This window comes from Bos grunniens, chromosome 18, assembly GCF_055505025.1.
Source record: "Bos grunniens cultivar Pamir isolate PY7600 chromosome 18, Bosgru_T2T1.0, whole genome shotgun sequence".
Classification (NCBI taxonomy): domain Eukaryota; kingdom Metazoa; phylum Chordata; class Mammalia; order Artiodactyla; family Bovidae; genus Bos; species Bos grunniens.
In genome coordinates, this window is record NC_141182.1 from 8,721,077 (window position 1) to 8,741,904 (window position 20,828).

The 20,828-nt window shown below is 45.2% G+C and overlaps 2 protein-coding genes across 10 annotated transcripts in view; one reads left to right on the forward strand and one right to left on the reverse strand.

The window, feature by feature from the left end:
• The window catches only part of SDR42E1 (short chain dehydrogenase/reductase family 42E, member 1), a 45,674-nt gene extending 36,100 nt beyond the window's left edge, over positions 1-9,574 (reverse strand). For 4 of the 7 annotated variants that reach the window (XM_086350069.1, XM_086350054.1, XM_086350063.1 and 1 more), the window contains exon 1: positions 7,314-9,574. The gene's annotated coding sequence lies outside the window, so the exon portion shown is untranslated. Of the gene's footprint in view, positions 1-158; positions 393-7,313 lie in introns of all 7 variants that reach the window. The other 3 variants (XM_086350055.1, XM_086350064.1, XM_086350056.1) reach the window with 1 other exon arrangement.
• Positions 6,536-20,828, forward strand: part of HSD17B2 (hydroxysteroid 17-beta dehydrogenase 2) — a 92,202-nt gene continuing 77,909 nt past the window's right edge. For all 3 annotated transcript variants that reach the window (XM_086350070.1, XM_086350071.1, XM_086350073.1), the window contains exon 1: positions 6,536-6,854. In XM_086350070.1, coding sequence (XP_086206196.1) covers positions 6,587-6,854 — 268 coding nt within the window. In that variant the 5' untranslated portion in view covers positions 6,536-6,586. The remainder of the gene's footprint in view (positions 6,855-20,828) is intronic.

A 20,828-nucleotide genomic window follows, 5' to 3' on the forward strand; every position in this document is an offset into this window, starting at 1 on the left:
CCCATTCTTCCCTGTATCTTCCATTACCGTGGGGTGTCTGTTACAGCTAATGAGCCAATACTGATACATTATTATTGACTAAAGTCTATACTTTTTACCTGATGTCCTTATCCTTTTTCTGTTCCAGGACCCCATCCGAGATCCCGCGTTACACTTACTTGTCATGTCTCCTTAGGCTCCTCTAGGCTGTGACTGTTCCTTAGCAGTTTCTTGTTTTTGATGACTTTGATGGCTTTGAAGAGTGTTGGCCAGGTATTTTGCAGAATGTTCGGCAAGGATGAGTGTGCCCTTTTCATTACGTGACTTATCCCCGGTCAGTTGATCTCAATCACCTGGCTGAGATGGAGTTCATTCACGTTTCTCCGTGGCAGGTTCCTGTCTCAGTTTCCAGGCTGTGCATTGTGGAAGGGAGTCACTACGTGCAGCCCACACCTCATGGTGTGAGTTCTGTTCCACCTCCTTGAGTGGACATGACTGAAGCGACTTAGCAGCAGCAGCAATCATTTATCTGTATCAGCATGGACTCATGGATATTTACTTACATTTATAATTTGGACACCAAAATAATTTTAAAATGACAAAAAGCTGCAAAAATTGGAATTTTACTTGATAGCAAACACAATGGGAGTAAGCCATAGTACACTACTGTCAAAAGAGCAAATGAGTCTTTGGACATATAACTAAAGATATCACTTCAGGGACAGGGGAGGTGATCATCTTGCTCTATTCTGTGCTGTTTGCACTGTACTAAAAATATGGTGACCTCTTCTGGGCCTAACCTTTCAGAGGAGAAGTAAGTACTTAAGTTCCATTCTAGGAAAGGCCAGGCTGCTAAGGATCCTTGAAACCCTATACAATAAATTTAGATCTGATCTATTTGAAATGAATGATTTCAACATTTTCACCCCAACATAGTTCAGTGGCAGAAAAAAAGACTCCATCCAGCACCACCATCAGCTTGTCTTCCCACCCCCCCAAAATGTGAACTAGAGAACAGATATATAATGTTTGCACAATTACAGCTCAACACTTAAAATGTTAGTTATCATCCAAAACCTTGAAACAGGACAACCCTTGTGCTACTCCAAGACCACCCTGATGTCCATGGGATGACCCATTATGACGGCATCGCCATCTCCATATCTTGACATTTGGGTCATAGTGACATCAACACAAGGTCATTCTCTACTGGATAAATTACGTTGTCATCATGCCGTTACATTATTATAACAACATTTCTTCAGTTATTGAAGAAATAACAACATGATTTTTTTAAATGTTTGAACTCTTGAAGTTATGGCTGCTTCAGGCACTAAGTACCAGACAGATTATATTCTACTATACATAAGGGGCAATTGAGAGAACTGAGGACCATCCACTTGGAGACATTACTGCTGCTGCTGTGTCGCTTCAGTCGTGTCCGATTCTGTGGGACCCCATAGACGGCAGCCCACCAGGCTCCCGCGTCCCTGAGATTTCCAGGCAAGAACACTGGAGTGGGTTGCCATTTCCTTCTCCAGTGCATGAAAATGAAAAGTGAAAGTGAAGTCGCTCAGTTGTGTCCGACTCTTCGCGACCCCATGGACTGCAGCCTACCAGGCCCCTCGGTCCATGGGATTTTCCAGGCAAGAGTACTGGAGTGGGGTGCCATTGCCTTCTCCAGGAGACATTACAGTAGTCTTCAAATATCTGAATGAAATAGGGACTACTAAGTTGGCTTGTGTGATACTAAGTGAAAAAGGACCGACAAGTGACATGATACAATTCAGTCTAGAGGAGATCTTTCTAATGCTCTGAATGTTCTGAACTGGAGAGGCAGCTACAGAGGCTTTTGGTGCCTGTTATGAGAAGCATAGTGGCAGTAGACAAGATGACCACTTGGTGGGGATGTTACAGAGAGAATCCATGTTTTACTCCTTCAAATTTCCCTTTTAAACTCAAGAGCCATCGATTCTAAGAAAATATACATTCCAGATTCTCAGCATTGCCCCCCTTCCCTGGGTTGAGAAATGGGATAAGATATCTTGTCTTCAGAGTGTTAGTCCCTCAGTTGTGTCCAACTCTTTGTGACTGCATGGACTGTAGCCCGCCAGATTCCTCTGTCCATGGGATTTTCCAGGCAAGGATACTGGAATGGGTTGCCATCTTCCCAACTCAGGGATCGAACCCAGGTATTCCGCATTGCAGGCAGATTCTTTACTGTCTGGGCCAGAAGGCACCTTCAAAAAGGGACCTCCGCTGGCAGAAGGAAGCAACACATTGGCTCATTGACACCATTAACAGGAATAACTTGATCCAATTGGCACCATCCCCCTGGAAAGCTAAGCACAAGTTTGCCGGAAATGGGACATTGGTCAAGCGAAAATGGTCTCGAGGAAAGCTCTGGGATAGAATAATGGGGATGAACAGGAGACCCAGTTCAGCTCAGTCAGATGGAAGAAGTCCTCATTCAGAGGTAGAGCAGCCCCTCAGATGGACTAGGGCCCTGGAATCCTCAATCTGAATGAGGACATCCAAAGATCAGGTGGGATTGAACTAGTTTTCAACTGGGAATTCTGCAGTCCCATGTCTGTTCTCCCAATGGTAAAAACCTTCCGTTTCCACCACCATCTACCCTGCTTCAGAGGAGGGGACTGAGTCTCAGGAAGGGCAGGTAATTGCCCAATGCCTCACAGCTAGTAAGTTGGCAGAGTCACGGTTCAAACTCAGTCCTGTGAGTCTTTAAAGCTCGCGTTTTCTTTGAAATAATGCCATTTGCAGCAACATGGATGTTACTAGAGATTATCGTACTAATTGAAGTAAGTCGGAAGGAGAAAGACAAATATCATAGGATACTACTTATATGTGAATCTGAAATACGACACTAATGAACCCATCTATGAAACAGGAAACAGACTTACGGACAAGGAGAGCAGACCTGTGGTGGCCAAGAGGGAGAGTGTTAGGGGAGGGATGCAGTGGGATGGTGGAGTTAGCCAGTATAAGGGTGTCCCTGGTGGCTCAGATGGCAAGGAATCTGCCTGCAATGCAGGAGACGTGGGTTTGATCCCTGGTTCGGGAAGATCCCCTGGAGTCGGGAATGGCTACGCACGCCATATTCTTGCCTGGAGCATTCCATGGACAGAGGAGCCTGGTGGGCTACAGTCCATGGAGTTGCAAAGAGTCAGATACCACTGAGCAACTCACATTTTCACTTTCACTTTCTATGATCTATAGGATGGATAAACCACAAGGTCCTACTGTAGAGCACAGAGGACTATATTCTATAACCTATGATAAGCCATAATGGAAAATAAAATTAAAATAAGAATGTGTATAGGACTTCCCTGGTGGTCCAGTGGTTAAGACTCTGCCTGCCAGTGCCGGGGACACGGGTTGGGTCCCTGGTCTAGGATGATCCCACGTGGCACATAGCAACTAAGCCTGCCTGCCGCAACCACTGAGCTGATGCACGTACAGCCCATGCTCTGCAGCAAGAGAGGCCGCTGCAATGAGAAGCCTGTGCACCACAGCGAAGAGGAGCCTCCACTTCCGCAGCTAGAGAAAGCCCTCGCCCAGCCACGAAGACCCAACACAGCCAAAATGATAATAATAATAAACAATTAAAAATAATATAAAAAAGTATGTGTCTATATGTGTAACTGGATCACTTTGCTGTGTAGCAGAAAGTAACACAACATTGTACATCAACATTCAACAAAAATAAAAAAATAAATCTTGTATTCTTAATATAGCATACCCCCTTCCCTCACATCACAGCATCTTTTGCTTTCTCCTTGGGGGCCCCAGCATCGAGCAGCTTGGAAGCTACGTGGGCAGCCACCAGAGAAGATTTGCTCTGTCTCTGGTGGGTGTGCACTGTCAGAAAACCCGCATGGGGGTCAGGTCCCAGCCCCATGGGCCAGAAAAAGTGCAGAGGGCCCTGGCCAAGAGCCGCATCCTCACCTAGAATCCGTCTGACATCAGAGTTAGCTTGACTGAATCCTCCTGGCTGAGGAGGCCACAAGGACCATGAGGTACCCGCTCTGGGGATGGCTTTGTGGACAGCTGACAGGAAGAAATGGGGTGTGTGGAGTGAGGGTGATCTCGGGGCTCACCAAGCAAGATTTCACATCCTTATCCCTCAGCTCCCTGACCTGAAGCCGACAACTTCTGATGTCCTTGTGGCTGGGAGAGCAGACAAGAAGGGCCATTGCCCCAAGTGAGACCCCCATAAGGGCTTTGTTGTCACCCCCTCACGGTTCCACAGCACAATAAGTTTCACACCCAGTCTTCCCTTTTTTGTTTTAAGATTTTTTGATGTAGACCATTTTTTTAAAAAGTCTCTATTGGATTTGTTACAATAGTGCTTCTGTTTTATATTTTGGTTTTTTGGCCGCGAGGCACATGGGATCTTACCTCCCTGACCAAGGATCGAACCTGCATCTGCTGCATTGGAAGATGACGATCCAGAAGGTGATTAACCACTGGACCACCAGGGAAGTCCAAGAACTATCCCTCCTTGGGTCTTGAGATAGCACCAAGCCCAGGTGGCTTGGCCTTATCTCCCTTTACAGCTGAGCTGGCTGAGCCCAGTGGTTCATCTCAGGCTCATCTGAGGCCAGAAAATAGCTTCGCCGACTCCTATCCAAAGCTCTACCTACCTGATGGGCTGCTACGTACACTTCCTCCAAAGTCTTGCCTCCGCCCCATCATTCATCACTGGAGTCCTCTCACCTGACCTTGGGCTTCCCTGATGGCTCAGTGGTAGAGAATCCACCAGCCAACGCAGGAGACGTGGCTTCAATCCCTGGGTTGGGAAGATCCCCTGGAGGAGGAAATGCCAACCCATTCCAGTACTCTTGCCCGGAGAATCCCATGCACAGAGGAGCCTGGCTGGCTACAGTCCATGGGGTCACAGAAGAGTCGGACACGACTTAGCAACTGAACAGCAATAACACAATCCCCCATCTCCTCCCCACCCTCAGCACGTGCTAACTGCAGCCAGGGTTTGTGAGAAATCCACACGCCACTAGGTGCTCTGTTTTCCTCCTCTGGTTCTTTCTCTCCTGTTGAAAAAATGCAAATTACCAGCACTGATGAGGCTCCTTCTGTGCCAGGCAGGATGTGCTTAGCACTTCACCTTAGTGTTTTTATGATTTTACAGCTGAGGAGATGAGGGTTTAGGGAAAAAGAATCACCCACCCAAGACAACCTAGCTATTAAGCTGCAGAGCTGAGATTGGATTTGAATAGAGCCAATCCGACCTCAGACTGAGGACTTTTCTTGTTTCTCCAGAGATGCCAACAGCTTGATCAGAATTCTTGGTCCCTCCCAGACAGGTGCCCAGAGCAGGCGAGGCTGTAAACCCAAGTAGGGTGGTGACCTCTTGGGGCTGTCAGCATTAATGCCCCCGAGTGCTGCCTTTTGAGAAAATTGAGTCATGGTTGTGGGTCTTGACCCACTATTCTTAAGTAGCTAATCCTCTTCCAGCCTCAATTTTCCACACTGTAAAATGTGCATAGTAACATCCACCTTGAACTATTTCATGCTTCAGATGAGGCTAAAATAGAGAAGAGCTAGTACATAATATACGAATTGTCTTTAATTTTTTTCTCCTAGCACAGTAGAGTGGTTAGAGCATAAAACTCTGAAATAAGACTGCTCGTTTCCACTTCTGTGTGATCTTGGGCAAATCGCTTAAGCTCTGTGTGCCTCAGTGTCCTCACCCATAAAATCACTACAGTAATAGAAGTTATTTCATGGAGATACTGTGTTCAGAGAGACTGTGCATATTGACTGTCGAGCGCTAGTGCCTGGAGCAGAGTTTGGCAGAAAATAGGGTCTCAGCTGAACATGGCTCCTGGCACAAATAGGTATCTATCGGCCATTACTCATATTTTTATTATAGCGTTATCTCTCCCTGGCTTGGCTTTCCTCCGGTGAGACCAGAGCACTTCTCATTTGCTGAGACTCTCTTCCTCTACTTCTGTGTTCTCTTTTCCATCCAACCCTTCAGCCTGGCTCCAGTGGGAGATGGCAGGAATGCTGCAGATGTGGATGAAATCAGTGATCTGTTTCCCTTCCAGAGTGGTTGCTTGGATTTACATACACACACACACACACACACACACACACACACACACACACACCCCTGGGTCAGAAAAGAACCTTGACCCACACACCACAGGCACTGAAAGATCTCCTCCAAGCTAGAGGTTTCGTCATTTACTGTTAATACAGTTTGAATTCTGTCAATTATTACCTAACTAGTTATCTCTCCAGAGGTGATTAAAAAAAAAATGATGTGTGTGTTTGTTGTGGGTGAGTACACATCTGTGTCATGTGTGCAGTGGGCGTGGGGGGTTGTAATCAAATAGTCAGTGCTCTAGTATTTATATTAAACTGCAGATTGATTTAAATTACCCACCAGGAAATATGTGGCTTATATGAGTATGCTTAATTCATACTCATTCAAAGTGAGCTGGGGCTGTTTTCTCCCCCTCCCTTCTTGCTTCCCCGTCCATATAACCCAGGCTGCCTCCAGACTGCCTTTGCCCACTTGACTCACTGGCCGTAAGCACGGAAAGGTGCAGAGTCACCAAGAATGGGCACTTTCTTCTCTGAGCCTGGGTGGCTCTTCCTGACTGTCACCGCAGTGCTGGGAGGAACAATTCTTTGTAAACTCAAGACTAGCCCAGGGCAGGTGGGGAGAAAGGTGGTCTGCCTGGCGGGCCTCTGGGGAGGCGCTTGCCTGATCAGCCTGTCCCTCTTCTGGGGCTTGGTCCTCTTCTCCCTGTCGTATTTCGTCATGTATACTTACTTTTCTGGCCAAGAGTTGTTACCTGTGGACCAAAAGGCGGTGCTGATAACAGGTAAGTGGACAGCCCTGCTCAGGGCCGGAACTGGCCCTTGCTTTGCCTTAGCAGGACTTTTTTTCAGATTAGGTTTAAAAAGAAAATATTTGGCATGGAGTAAATGCAAGCACATCCCCAGTGTCTTTCACTACAGCGATTTGATCTGCTTTCTTTAGAAGGTGCCTTTGATGAGGATGGTGGTACGAGGGACTTGGAAGGGAACATCTATCTAAGTCATGATTTTGTTAATTTCCCAGGATATGTACAAATAAGGCAAGGCGGTTCATTTCATCATAGCCAGGAAAGCCCTATAGGTTTTGTTTTTTTTTTTTTAAAGCTAAAACCAAATTTCGTTCTGAGATTAATGTTTAGCTGTGTTTTAGACTTGGCTTCTTATTCCTGAGATGCACAAAAAAGCTCTCAAATTGAGGTTATCCTTGTACTTTGCTTCATTATTTAAATATCAAAGAGACTCACCCGGGCTGGAAAACGTCGCGGTTTTCCCCAACTGCTGTCAGGAACCTTGTGTCTCATCCGAACCTTTGCCTTCAGATCTCTCTTGGGACTGCTAATGTTTCTTAATTGGATCAATTTGGCAAGGTGTCCAGAAGGCGGCTGGCTGCCTGTTGGCCGAGGTGCTAGCTGTTTTTCCTTTTCCTGTGTTGCTTTTCCCCCTGCTGCAAGTGTGAGTCCAAACTAAATTCCTAGGTGCTGTAAAACTGGTTTGTTTGGTTGTGAAGTTTGAGCTTGGATAGGACTTTAATTAGGGTTACCTAGTGTTATCCTCACCCAGAAAGTCCAGCCACGGTGAGGACAGCAGCTGCAGAACCATTTGCTGGGAGGGAGGTCATTACCCTACTCTCCACCCCTAGGCTGTGACCCACGGGAGTGAAGTGAAGGCAAACAGGCAGTATGAACGGAACCAAATCAGGCGATTTCCCAAGTCACCGAGAAAGGGACTAGAAAGCGACTTGTCTATCTTGCTCTTGACTTTTAACTCATTCATGAAATTCTCTCTTAAAATGAGATGCAAGTAGGCACTTGTTGGAGTTCTGAAGTGCTGCAGAAAACAAGCTTCTGCAGTGAAAAAGAAAAATCACCAAAACAGTTCAAAGGTAGAAAATTCAGTTGATCCATGGGATGTTTATCTACGCTAATGTCTGGTGTTACCTGGAGTCACGCATCTGGAGGACTTGGCTGGGTTTTCCACTGTTTCACTCAAATGTTATAGGGCTGGCTGGGTAAAAAGCTGTAAGAACAGTATAAATTTTTCTGTTCAGTCTGTAGTAGCAAGTCCCCACAGTCTTCAGAGTAATTCCAGTTCCAATTTATTTTTTGTACTTTTCCACTTGCATGAAAGAAGACAGAACAATGAAGCATGTTAGAAAAAAATAATCATGATGCTGTTGTTGACACTAATGGCCATGATTTCTCGGAGGTCCAAATATTCCTGGGAAATGGATTTCAAGAAGCAGCACTTCTAAGACTAATAGATAAGAATACTAAAGCTTAGGATAAACAGAGGCAAACTTCAAGGTAACCGAGAAAGCAGGAATTGTCTCTTGCTTGTTTGTCTTGTCAGTGTTCTTTATCCTATGCTTTTGAAGACAGAGGCATGCAGAAACGTACCAAATACACACCCAGCTCAGCTCACATCAGCCATTGAAATGTACTGACTTGTGTTCAGTGGCACGGAAAATGACTGATTCAATTAGGCAACTCAAACCCAGTGACTAATCCCTCAATGAAATGCTTAGCAATTAGGAGGTTTAGGCTTAAGAAAGGAAGGACATACCTTAAGGCTGACTGAATTGAGCCTTTCAAGTCACTTTCAGGAGGAATGCCATAGACTGCATACAATTCTAGAGAAGCTCTCAAGATCTTTGTACTAAATAGGAAAATTTTAAATGAATTTAGTTAGTTAGACTCTTGTTGTTGCTCAGTTGCCCAGTCATGTCTAATTCTTAACAACTCCATGGATTGCAGCACACCAGGCCTCCCTGTCCCTCACCATCTCCCAAAGTTTGCCCAAGTTCATGTCCATTGCATCAGCGATGCCATCCAGCCATCTCATCCTCAGATGGCCTTTTCTCTTTCTTTCCTCAATCTTTCCCAGCATCAGGAACTTTTCCGATGAGTCAGTTGTTTGCATCAGATGGCCAAAATACTGGAGTTTCATCTTCAGTATCAGTCCTTCCAATGAGTATTCCAGGTTGATTTCCCTGAAGATTGATGGGTTTGATCTCCTTGCTGTCCAGCAGATTCTCAGGAGTCTTCTCCAGAACGGTAGTTCAAAGGCATCGATTCTTTGGTGCTGTGCCTTCTTTATGGTCCAGCTGTCACAGCCATACCCACTGGGAAGACCATAGCTTTGACTATGTGAATGAACCTTTGTCCGCAGAGTAATGTCTCTGCTTTTCAACATACTGTCTAGATTTGTCATAGCTTTCCTGCCAAGAGGTAAATGTCTTCTGATTCCATGGCTGCAGTCACCATCCACAGTTATTTTAGAGTCCAAGAAGAGGAAATCTGTCACTACTTTCAACTTTTCCCCCTGATGTGTCATGAAGTAATGGGGCCGGATGCCATGATCTTAGGGTTTTTAATGTTTAGTTTTAAGCTAGCTCTTTCACTCTCCTCCTTCATACTGATTAAGAGGCTCTTTAGTTCCTCTTCAGTTCAGTTCAGTCGCTCAGTCATGTCCAACTCTTTGCGATTCCATGAATCACAGCACGCCAGGCCTCCCTGTTCATCACCAACTCCCGGAGTTCACTCAAACTCACGTCCATCCAGTTGGGGAGGCCATCCAGCCATCTCATCCTCTGTCGTCCCCTTTTCCTCCTGCCCCCAATCCCTCCAAGCATCAGAGTCTTTTCCAATGAGTCAACTCTTCGCATGAGGAAGCCAAACTACTGGAGCTTCAGCTTTAGCATCATTCCCTCCAAAGAACACCCAGGGCTGATCTTCAGAATGGACTGGTTGGATCTCCTTGCAGTCCAAGGGACTCTCAGGAGTCTTCTTCAACACCACAGTTCAAAAGCGTCAATTCTTCAGCGCCCATCTTTCTTCACAGTCCAACTCTCACATCCATACATGACTGGAAAAACCATAGCCTTGACAAGATGGACCTTTGTTGGCAAAGTAATGTCTAGGCTTTTCAATATGCTGTCTAGGTTGGTCATAACTTTCCTTCCAAGGAGCAAGCGTCTTTTAATTTGATGGCTGCAGTCACCATCCGCAGTGATTTTGGAGCCCAAAAAAATAAAGACTGACAATGTTTCCACTGTTTCCCCATCTATTTCCCATGAAGTGATGGGACCAGATGTCATGATCTCAGTTTTCTGAATGTTGAGCTTTAAGCCAACTTTTTCACTCTCTTCTTTCACTTTCATCAAGAGGCTTTTTAGTTCCTCTTCACTTTCTGCCATAAGGGTGGTGTCATCTGCATATCTGAGGTTATTGGTATTTCCCAGCAATCTTGATTCCAGCTGGTGCTTCTTCCAGCCCAGCATTTCTCATGATGTACTCTGCATATAGGTTAAATAAGCAGTGTGACAATATACAGCCTTGATGTACTCCTTTTCCTATTTGGAACCAGTCTGTTGTTCCATGTCCAGTTCTAACTGTTGCTTCCTGACCTGCATATAGGTTTCTCAAAAGGCAGGTCAGGTGGTCTGGTATTCCCATCTCTTTCAGAATTTTCCACAGTTTATTGTGATCCACACAGTCAAAGGCTTTGGCATAGTCAATAAAGCAGAAATAGATGTTTTTCTGGAACTCTCTTGCTTTTTTGATGATCCAGTGGACGTTGGCAATTTGATCTCTGGTTCCTCTGCCTTTTCTAAAACCAGCTTGAACATCTGGACATTCCTGGTTCAAGTATTCTTGAAGCCTAGCTTGGAGAATTTTGAACGTTACTTTGCCAGTGTGTGAGATGAGTGCAATTGTGCAGTAGTTTGAGCATTCTTTGGCATTGCCTTTCTTTGGGATTGGAATAAAAACTGACCTTTTCCAGTCCTGTGGCCACTGCTGAGTTTTCCAAATTTGCTGGCATATTGAGTGCAACATTTTCACAGCATCATCTTTCAGGATTTGAAATAGCTCAACTGGAATTCCATCACCTCCACTAGCTTTGTTCATAGTGATGCTTCCTAAGGCCCACTTGACTTCACATTCCAGGATGTCTGGCTCTAAGTGAGTGATCACACTATCTGGGTATTGAAGATCTGGATTGTGAAGATCTTTTTGGTATAGTTCTGTGTATTCTTGCCACCTCTTCTTAATATCTTCTGTTTCTGTTAGGTCCCTACCATTTCTGTCCTTTATTGAGCCTATCTTTGCATGAAATGTTCCCTTGGTATCTCTAATTTTCTTGAGGAGATATCTAGTCTTTCCCATCCTATTGTTTTCCTCTATTTCTTTGCACTGATCACTGAGGAAGGCTTTCTTATCTCTTCTTGCTATTCTTTGGAACTCTGCATTCAGATGCTTATATCTTTCCTTTTCTCCTTTGCTTTTCACTTCTCTTCTTTTCACAGCCATTTGTAAGGCCTCCTCAGACAGGCATTTTTCTTTTTTGCATTTCTGTTTTGGGGGATGGTCTTGTTCCCTGTCTCCTGTACAATGTCACGAACCTCTGTCCATAGTTCATCAGGCACTCTATCTATCAGATCTAGGCCCTTATATCTATTTCTCACTTCCATTGTATAATCATAAGGGATTTGATTTAGGTCATACCTGAATGGTCTAGTGGTTTTCCCTACTTTCTTCAATTTAAGTCTGAATTTGGCAATAAGGAGTTCATGATCTGAGCCACAGTCAGCTCCCAGTCTTGTTTTTGCTGACCGTATAGAGCTTCTCCATCTTTGGCTGCAAAGAATATAATCAATCTGATTTCGGTGTTGACCATCTGGTGATGTCCATGTGTAGAGTCTTCTCTTGTATTGTTGGAAGAGGGTGTTTGCTATGACCAGTGCGTTCTCTTGGCAGAACTCTATTAGCCTTTGCCCTGCTTCATTCTTCACTGCAAGGCCAAATTTGCCTGTTACTCCAGGTGTTTCTTGACTTCCTACTTTTGCATTCCAGTCCCCTATAATGAAAAGGACATCTTTTTTGGATGTTAGTTCTAAAAGGTATTGTAGGTCTTGATAGAGCCATTCAACTTCAGCTTCTTCACCATTACTGGTTGGGGCATAGACTTGGATTACTGTGATATTGAATGGTTTGCCTTGGAGATGAACAGAGATAATTCTGTCATTTTTGAGACTGCATCCAAGTACTGCATTTCAGACTCTTTTGTTGACCATGATGGCCACTCCATTTCTTCTGAGGGATTCCTGCCCACAGTAGTAGATATAATGGTCATTTGAGTTAAATTTACCCATTCCAGTCCATTTTAGTTCACTGATTCCTAAAATGTCAACATTCACTCTTATCATCTCCTGTTTGATCACTTCCAATTTGCCTTGATTCATGGACCTAACATTCCAGGTTCTTATGCAATATTGCTCTTTACAGCATCGGATCTTGCTTCCATCACCAGTCACATCCACAACTGGGTGTTGTTTTTGTTTTGGCTCCATCTGTTAATTCTTTCTGGAGTTATTTCTCCACCGATCTCTAGTAGATATTGGGCACTTACCAATCTGGGGAGTTCATCTTTCGGTGTCCTATCTTTTTGCCTTTTCATACTCTTCATGGGGTTCTCAAGGCAAGAATACTGAAGTGGTTTGCCATTCCCTTCTCCAGTGGGCCATATTTTGTCAGAACTCTCCACCATGACCCGTCCATCTTGGGTGGCCCTACATGCATGGCTCATAGTTTCATTGAGTTAGACAAGGCTGTGGTCCATGTGATCAGATTGGTTAGTTTTCTGTGATGGTGGTTTTCAGTCTATCTGCCCTCTGATGGCAAAGGATAAGAGGCTTATGAAAGCTTCCTGATGGGATAGACTGACTGAGGGGGACACTGGGTCTTGTTCTGATGGGCTGGGCCATGCCCAGTAAATCTTTAATCTAATTTTCTGTTGATGGGTGGAGCTGTGTTCCCTCCCTGATATTTACCTGGGGCTCAGCAATCATTTTACCCTTGTGGGCCTTACCTGGGGCTTCCCTTGTGGCTCAGACAGTAAAGCATCTGCCTACAATGCAGGAGACCTGGGTTCGATCCCTGGGTCGATCCGGAAGCTCCCCTGGGGAAGGAAATGGCAACCCATTCCAGTATTCTTGCCTGGAAAATCCCATGGACAGAGGAGCCTGGTAGGCTACAGTCCATGGGGTCGCAAAGAGTTGGACACGACTGAGCGACTTCACTTCACTTCAGCAATCCATAGGAAAAGGAATAGTCAAGGCTGTATATTGTCACCCTGCTTATTTAACTTATATGCAGAGTACATCATGAGAAACGCTGGGCTGGAAGAAGCACAAGCTGGAATCAAGATTGCTGGGAAATATCAATAACCTCAGATATGCAGATGACACCACCCTTATGGCAGAAAGTGAAGAGGAACTCAAAAGCCTCTGGATGAAAGTGAAAGAGGAGAGTGAAAAAGTTGGCTTAAAGCTCAACATTCAGAAAACTAAGATCATGGCATCTGGTCCCATCACTTCATGGGAAATAGATGGGGAAACAGTGGAAACAGTGTCAGACTTATTTTTTTGGGCTCCAAAATCACTGCAGATGGTGATTGCAGCCATGAAATTAAAAGACGCTTGCTCCTTGGAAGGAAAGTTATGACCAACCTAGATAGCATATTCAAAAGCAGAGACATTACTTTGCCAACAAAGGTCCGTCTTGTCGAGGCTATGGTTTTTCCTGTGGTCATGTACGGATGTGAGAGTTGGACTGTGAAGAAAGCTGAGCGCTGAAGAATTGATGCTTTTGAACTGTGGTGTTGGAGAAGACTCTTGCGAGTCCCTTGGACTGCAAGGAGATCCAACCAGTCCATTCTAAAGGAGATCAGTCCTGGGTGTTCTTGGGAAGGACTGATGCTAAAGATGAAACTCCAATACTTGGGCCACCTGATGTGAAGAGTTGACTCTTTGGAAAAGACTGATGCTGGGAGGGATTAGGGGCAGGAGGAGAAGGGGATGACAGAAGATGAGATGGCTGGATGGCATCACCCGACTTGATGGACATGAGTTTGAGTGAACTCCGGGAGTTGGTGATGGACAGGGAGGCCTGGCATGCTGCAACTCATGGGATGGCAAAGAGTCAGACACGACTGAGTGACTGAACTGAACTGAACAGCGATCAATGCAAAGAAATAGAGGAAAACAACAGAATGGGAAAGACTAGCGATCTCTTCAAGAAAATTAGAGATACCAAGGGACCATTTCATGCAAAGATGGGCTGGATAAAGGACAACAATGGTATGGACCTAACAGAAGCAGAAGATATTAAGAAGAGATGGCAAGAATGCACAGAAGAACTGTACGAAAAAAATCTTCAAGACCCAGATAATCACGATGGTATGATCACTCACCTAGAGCCAGACATCCTGGAATGTGAAGTCAAGTGGGCCTTAGAAAGTATCTCTACAAACAAAGCTAGTGGAGGTGATGGAATTCCAGTTGAGCTATTTCAAATCCTGAAAGATGATGCTGTGAAGGTGCTGCACTCAATATGCCAGCAAATTTGGAAAACTCAGCAGTGGCCACAGGACTGGAAAAAGTTAGTTTTCATTCCAATCCCAAGGAAAGGCAATGCCAAAGAATGCTCAAACTACTGCACAATTGCACTCATTTCACATGCTAGTAAAGTAATGCTCAAAATTCTCCAAGCCAGGCTTCAGCAATACAAGAACCATGAACCTCCAGATGTTCAAGCTGGTTTTAGAAAAGGCAAAGGAACCAGAGATCAAATTGCCAATATCCACTGGATCATCAAAAAAGCAAGAGAGTTCCAGAAAAACATCTATTTCTGTTTTATTGACTATGCCAAAGCCTTTGACTGTGTGGATCACAATAAACTGTGGAAAATTCTGAAAGAGATGGGAATACCAGACCACCTGACCTGCCTCTTGAGAAATCTATATGCAAGTCAGGAAGCGACAGTTAGAACTGGACATGGAACAACAGACTGGTTCCAAATAGGAAAAGGAGTACGTCAGGACTGTATATTGTCACCCTGCTTGTTTAACTTATATGCAGAGTACATCATGAGAAATGCTGGGCTGGAAGAAGCACCAGCTAGAATCAAGATTGCCGGGAGAAATATCAATGACCTCAGATATGCAGATGACACCACCCTTATGACAGAAAGTGAAGAGGAACTAAAAAGTCTCTTGATGAAAGTGAAAGAGGAGAGTGAAAAAGTTAGCTTAAAGCTCAACATTCAGAAAACTAAGATCATGGTATCTGGTCCCAGCACTTCATGACAAATAGATGGGGAAACAGTGGAAACAGTGTCAGACTTTATTTTGGGGGGCTCCAAAATCACTGCAGATGGTGGTTGCAGCCATGAAATTAAAAGACGCTTGCTCCTTGGAAGGAAAGTTATGACCAACCTAGATAGCATATTCAAAAGCAGAGACATTACTTTGCCAACAAAGGTCCATCTAGTAGGTTTAGGTTTTACCAGTGGTCATGTATGGATGTGGGAGTTGGACTATAAAGAAAGCTGAGCACTGAAGAATTGATGCTTTTGAACTGTGGTGTTGGAGAAGACTCTTGTGAGTCCCTTTGACTGCAAGGAGATCCAACCAGTCCATCCTAAAGGAGACCAGTTGTGGGTGTTCATTGGAAGGACTGATGCTGAGGCTGAAACTCCAATACTTTGCCCACCTCATGCAAAGAGTTGGCTCATTGGAAAAGAGCTTGATGCTGGGAGGGATTGGAGGCAGAAGAAGGGGACAACAGAGGATGAGATAGTTGGATGGCATCACTGACTTGATGCACATGAGTTCGGGTGAACTCCGGGAGTTGCTGATGGACAGGGAGGCCTGGCGTGCTGCAATTCATGGGGTCGCAAAGAGTTGGACACAACTGAGCAACTGAACTGAACCGAACTGAAACTTTGGTGGAGGTAATGAAGATAATGGTGACCTCCCTCAAAAGATCCCAGGCATGCACTGTTATACTAAGTGCCCCCAATGTTGCAGGAAGCCACTGCCGATCCACGCCTCCACCAGAGACTCCTGGACACCCACAGGCAAGTCTCCCGTGGGGTCACTGTTCCTTTCTCCTTAGTCCTGCTGCACAGGTTTCTGTTGTGCCCTCCCAGAATCACAGTCTTGTGTGAGTTCTGGCAGCTGTATAGTGGGGTTAATGGAAACCTCTTCCAAGAGGAGTTATGCCATACCCACACCTAGAGCTCCTGTCCCTCCGGCAGACCACTGCTGACCCATACCTCCACAGGAGATGCTCAAACACAGTTCTGTCTCAGTCTCTGGTGTCCCTGGGTCCTGGTGCACACAAGATTTGTTTGAGCCCTCTGAGCATCTCTGGCGGGCATGGGGTTTGATTCTAAATGCGAATTCGCCCCTCCTACCGTCTTGCTAGGGCTTCTCCTTTGCCTTTGGATGTGGGATATCTCCTCACAGCCACTCCAGCTCCTACCATCTTACTGAGGTTTTTCTGACCTTGGACGTGGGGTATCTGCACATGGCTGCTCCAGCACAGCGCAGCCGCTACTCGCATTTAGGACTTCTTCTAAATGTGCTTTCTGCCAGTAGAGTGGTATCATCTTCATAAAGGAAGTTGTTGATGTTTGTCCCACGGATGTTGATTCCAGCTTGTAACTCATCCAGCCCGGCATTTCTCCTGATGTGCTCAGCACATAGATTAAACAAACAGGGTGACAGCAGATAGCCCTGTCGCATTCCTTTCTGTCTTGAACCAATCAGTTGTTCCATACAGGGTTCTAACTGTTGCTTCTTGACCCACATACAGGTTTCTCAGGAGACAGGTAAGATGGTCTGGTATTCCCATCTCTTTAAGAGTTTCCACAGTTTATTATGATCCACACAGTCGAAGGCTTTGGCATAGTTGATGAAAGAGAGGTAGATGTTTTTCTGGAATTCCCTAGCTTTCTCTATGATCCAGCGAATGTTGGCAATTTGGCCTCTGGTTCCTTTTCCCTTTCTAAACCCAGCTTGGACATCTCGAAGTTCTTGGTTTGCATAATGCTGAAGCCTAGTATGCAAGAATTTAAGTGTGACCTTATTTCATGGGAGATGAATGCAATTGTCCGATGGTTAGAACATTCTTTAAGTTCTCCCCTTCTTAGGAATTGGGATGAAAATTGACCTTTTCCAGTCCTGTGGCCACTCCTGGGTCTTTCAGATTTGTAGACATATTGACTGCAACACCTTGATGGCATCATCCTTTAGGGTTTTGAATTTGAATTTCAGTTTCACTGGAATTCTGTCACATCCACTAGCTTTATTAACAGCAGTGCTTCCTAAGGTCCTCTTGACTTCACTCTCCAGAATGTCTGGCTGTGGGTGACTGAGTGCACCATCATAGTAATCCAGTTCATAACTCCTTAAAGAATCATGACTTGGAACAGCTTTTGCTTCAGGTTGGCTTCTACTGTCAATCAGTACACATTTTAGGGTTGGGGGGGGTACATAAAGAAATGTGGCAGTGTACCTCAAAACCATAAATGTTATTCTTTTACCTGATAATTCAAGATTTGGACATTTCTCTTAAAGAAATAATCTGAAATGTGAGAAAAAGGGAAGATGCAAACCAAACCAGTACATTTACAAAGTTATTTAAAATTGTGAACTATCAAAAGCCATCAAAATGGTGACAACATTGTAAAATTAGAAAGAAAGCAACAAATGTCATTAAAATGAAGAAAAAAACAAAATGGTGACAAATGATTGGTATAGTCTCCGGATGTAAAAAGAGATTTTGAAAAACTCCTGTAAAATGACCTGACAACTGTCTAGAACATGGAAACTGAACTAAGGGAAAGCACCCAGGGGATCCTGGTGTTTGGCTAAGACTATATCCATGTCACACGAACATGAAAAGCACTAGAAGGAAATAGTATGTGAATGGTTGGATCAGAGTACTTAGATTTGTTTTTCCCTCAGAATTTGTCTAATGTAGTTATATTACTTATGTAACCGTGGACTTTAAAAATATTCATAATCTAAAAGTTGAGAATCATGTTTTATTTGGTGGAAATTTTTAGGGCCTCAAGCCAAGCCTCTCAAGCTTTTACTTTAGACAGCATCTCAAGTAACCCTGAGAAAATCGCTCAGAGGAGGTGAGGAGAGGGGCCAAGGTTATCCAGAACTTTTGAAACAAAGGGCAGGTAGTTCAGACTACCTGAAGGTAGTTGTTATTGTTAACAGAAGGTTATTGTTAAATAAAGAAGATCAAATATTCTAAGTTAAGGAATTTGGGGCTTTTCTCTGTATGGGAAGATGAGGGCTCACTAAGATCATTCCTTTCATATGCGCCTCGGCTTCCTGGGTCCCGTGTTTTCACATCCTGAGCTTCCTTTCCTCAGGGCTCACTGCAGGGAGTGGCTGCAGTCTGATGGCTGCTAGGTGGCAGATATTCTTTTCCTTCCTGAGTGCCCTTGGGGTTCACCACCTTACTTTGAAGGGTTGCAATCCTTGATGACTGTGATATTCTTGTTTACGGATATAGCAGGAAATATTCCATTTCTCATAACAAAACCATTTAACAAAGAGATCATATTCCCTTGTTGCTGAATTGGGGCTTGGCCCACTACAGTGGACCAAGTGTCTACTTAATTATGGACCCAGGTGTAAGACAATAACAAGTTCAAAAATTCTTTTTCCTTGAATCCCTTATTTCACTTTGTTAAAATAAAGGGCTTTTGTCTCCAAGACATATAATTATAGCACTTAGGGCATTCAAACCTACGTTTGTCTTCAAGGCCCAAAGGCTTATGGCAGTCAGTCAATTTTCTTAAATGGCTGTGAGATTACTGAAGAGCCCAGCCACCCTGCAACAGCGTGTCAAGCACCATGGAGGCAAAAGAGGGTTGAAGTCTGACAGGCTTGGGTTGGAACCTTGCGTGCACACTGCCTCAGGGTAGATTCTCCAGGGGCAGGGACTGAGGCGATTTGTGTGAAAGGAATTTATTGGAAAGGTTTATAGGTTAAGGGTGATAGGTCGTGGAGGAGGGAAGATGAACAGGGAAGGGGAGGAGGCCAAGCCCCGATTCAGCAACAAGGGAAGTGCGTTTGGCTCCAGTATTAGCTCAGTAGCCCGGGGCAGATCAGGAGGTCCGGGTGTCACAGGCGAGAGCTGTCTGCCTTGCGGGCCAGGGGATACCCTCATACCTGTCAATCATTAGTCAAGGGCTGTCACCCCCACCCCCTTTGGCAAGAGGAGGAGAGGCTGAAACTCCAGCTGGCTCTCCCTGCTGTGTTTGTGCTTAGTCGATCAGTCGTGTCTGCGACCCCATGGACTGGAGCCCGCCAGGCTCCTCTGTCCATGGGGATTCTCCAGGCAAGAATACTGGTGTGGGTTGCCATGCCCTCCTCCAAGGGGATCTTCCCAACCCAGGGACTAAACCCAGGTTTCCTGCATTGCAGGTGGATTCTTTACTGTCTGAGCCACCAGGGAAGCCCTCTGGCTTTCCGTGGCCACTGCCTAAAAGGACTCCAGCATTCTGGGCAGCCGGTGGACAAGGTCACAGGTTCTGCTTGCTGGGAGTGAAGTGCGCTATGGATGAGAGCCCCTCCAGATGGTCAAGGCACATATACACCTCCGTGTGCAAAATAGAGAGCTGGGGGGAAGCTGCTGTGTACCACGGGGGGCTCAGCTCAGCACTTTGTGATGACCTAGAGGAGTGGGAAGGGGCTTCCCGGGGTGGGGGTGCTCAAATGGTGAAGACTCTGCCTGTAGTGTGGGAGACCTGGGTATGATCCCTGGGTTGGGAAGGCCCCCTGGAGGAACGAAATAGAGGGGTGGGATTGGGGTGAAGTGGAAGAGAGGCCAAAGAGGGAGGGGATACCTGTGTGTGCTGTGTGCTAAGTGCTTCAGTCGTGTCCGACCCTTTGAGACCCCTATGGACTGTAGCCCGCCAGGCTCCTCTGTCCATGGAATTCTCCAGGCAAGAATACTGGAGTGGGTGGCCACGCCCTTCTCCAAGGGATCTTCCCCATTCAGGGACTGAACGCATGTCTCCTGCATTGGCAGGCGGGTTCTTTACCATTAACGCCACCTGGGAAGCCCTGGATATATGTATGCATAAAGATCCCCTGGGGGAGGGAATGGCAACCCACTCCAGTGTTCTTGCCTGGAGAATCCCATGGACAGAGGAGCCTGGAGGGCTACAGTCCACGAGGTCAAAAAGAGTGGTACATGACCAAAGTGACTTAGCATGCGCACGTAGTTAATTTATGTCATTGTACAGCAGAAATTAACACAATACTGTAAAGCAAGTATACTCCAATTAAAACAATTTTTTAAAATGGTCAAGGATCTGGGGCAGCCTGATATCTGCTAGATACCTCTTACTAGCAGTGTGATCTTTCAAAGTACTGTTTTCTCCTCTGTAAACTGGAAATGATACATACACACACACACACACTCACACTCACAGTTATAGATGGAGCTAGTGGATGAGAAAGAGGAGGGGGAAGGGAGGGAGAGAGGCGATTTTGTCTGCTGATGTGGCGACGGGTGAGGTTAGGTAGGATAAAAAGAGAACTAAAAGGAAAAACAATGGCCAACAAAGAAATGGAGGGTGCCTCCAGAAGGATTCCCAGAGTGGCATGAAGCCCAGGGTTGGGTGTGGGAGGGAGCTCATTAGGATCTGAAAAAGTTACTTTCTACAAGGACGATAAGGTCTTCCAGGCAACTGGTTAATCAGCCATGACACACACAGCCAGCACTTATTAAAACTTGTTGAGTTGGATATTTTTTTTTAATTTCATAATTTTTAATTGGAATTTTCAAAAGTAGGTACAGTGGAAGAGAGATCAGGGAAGGGGAGAAGAATATGTTTAATGTGGAAGTCTTTATCTTATGCCCCAAACAGAGTCCTAGGTGGATG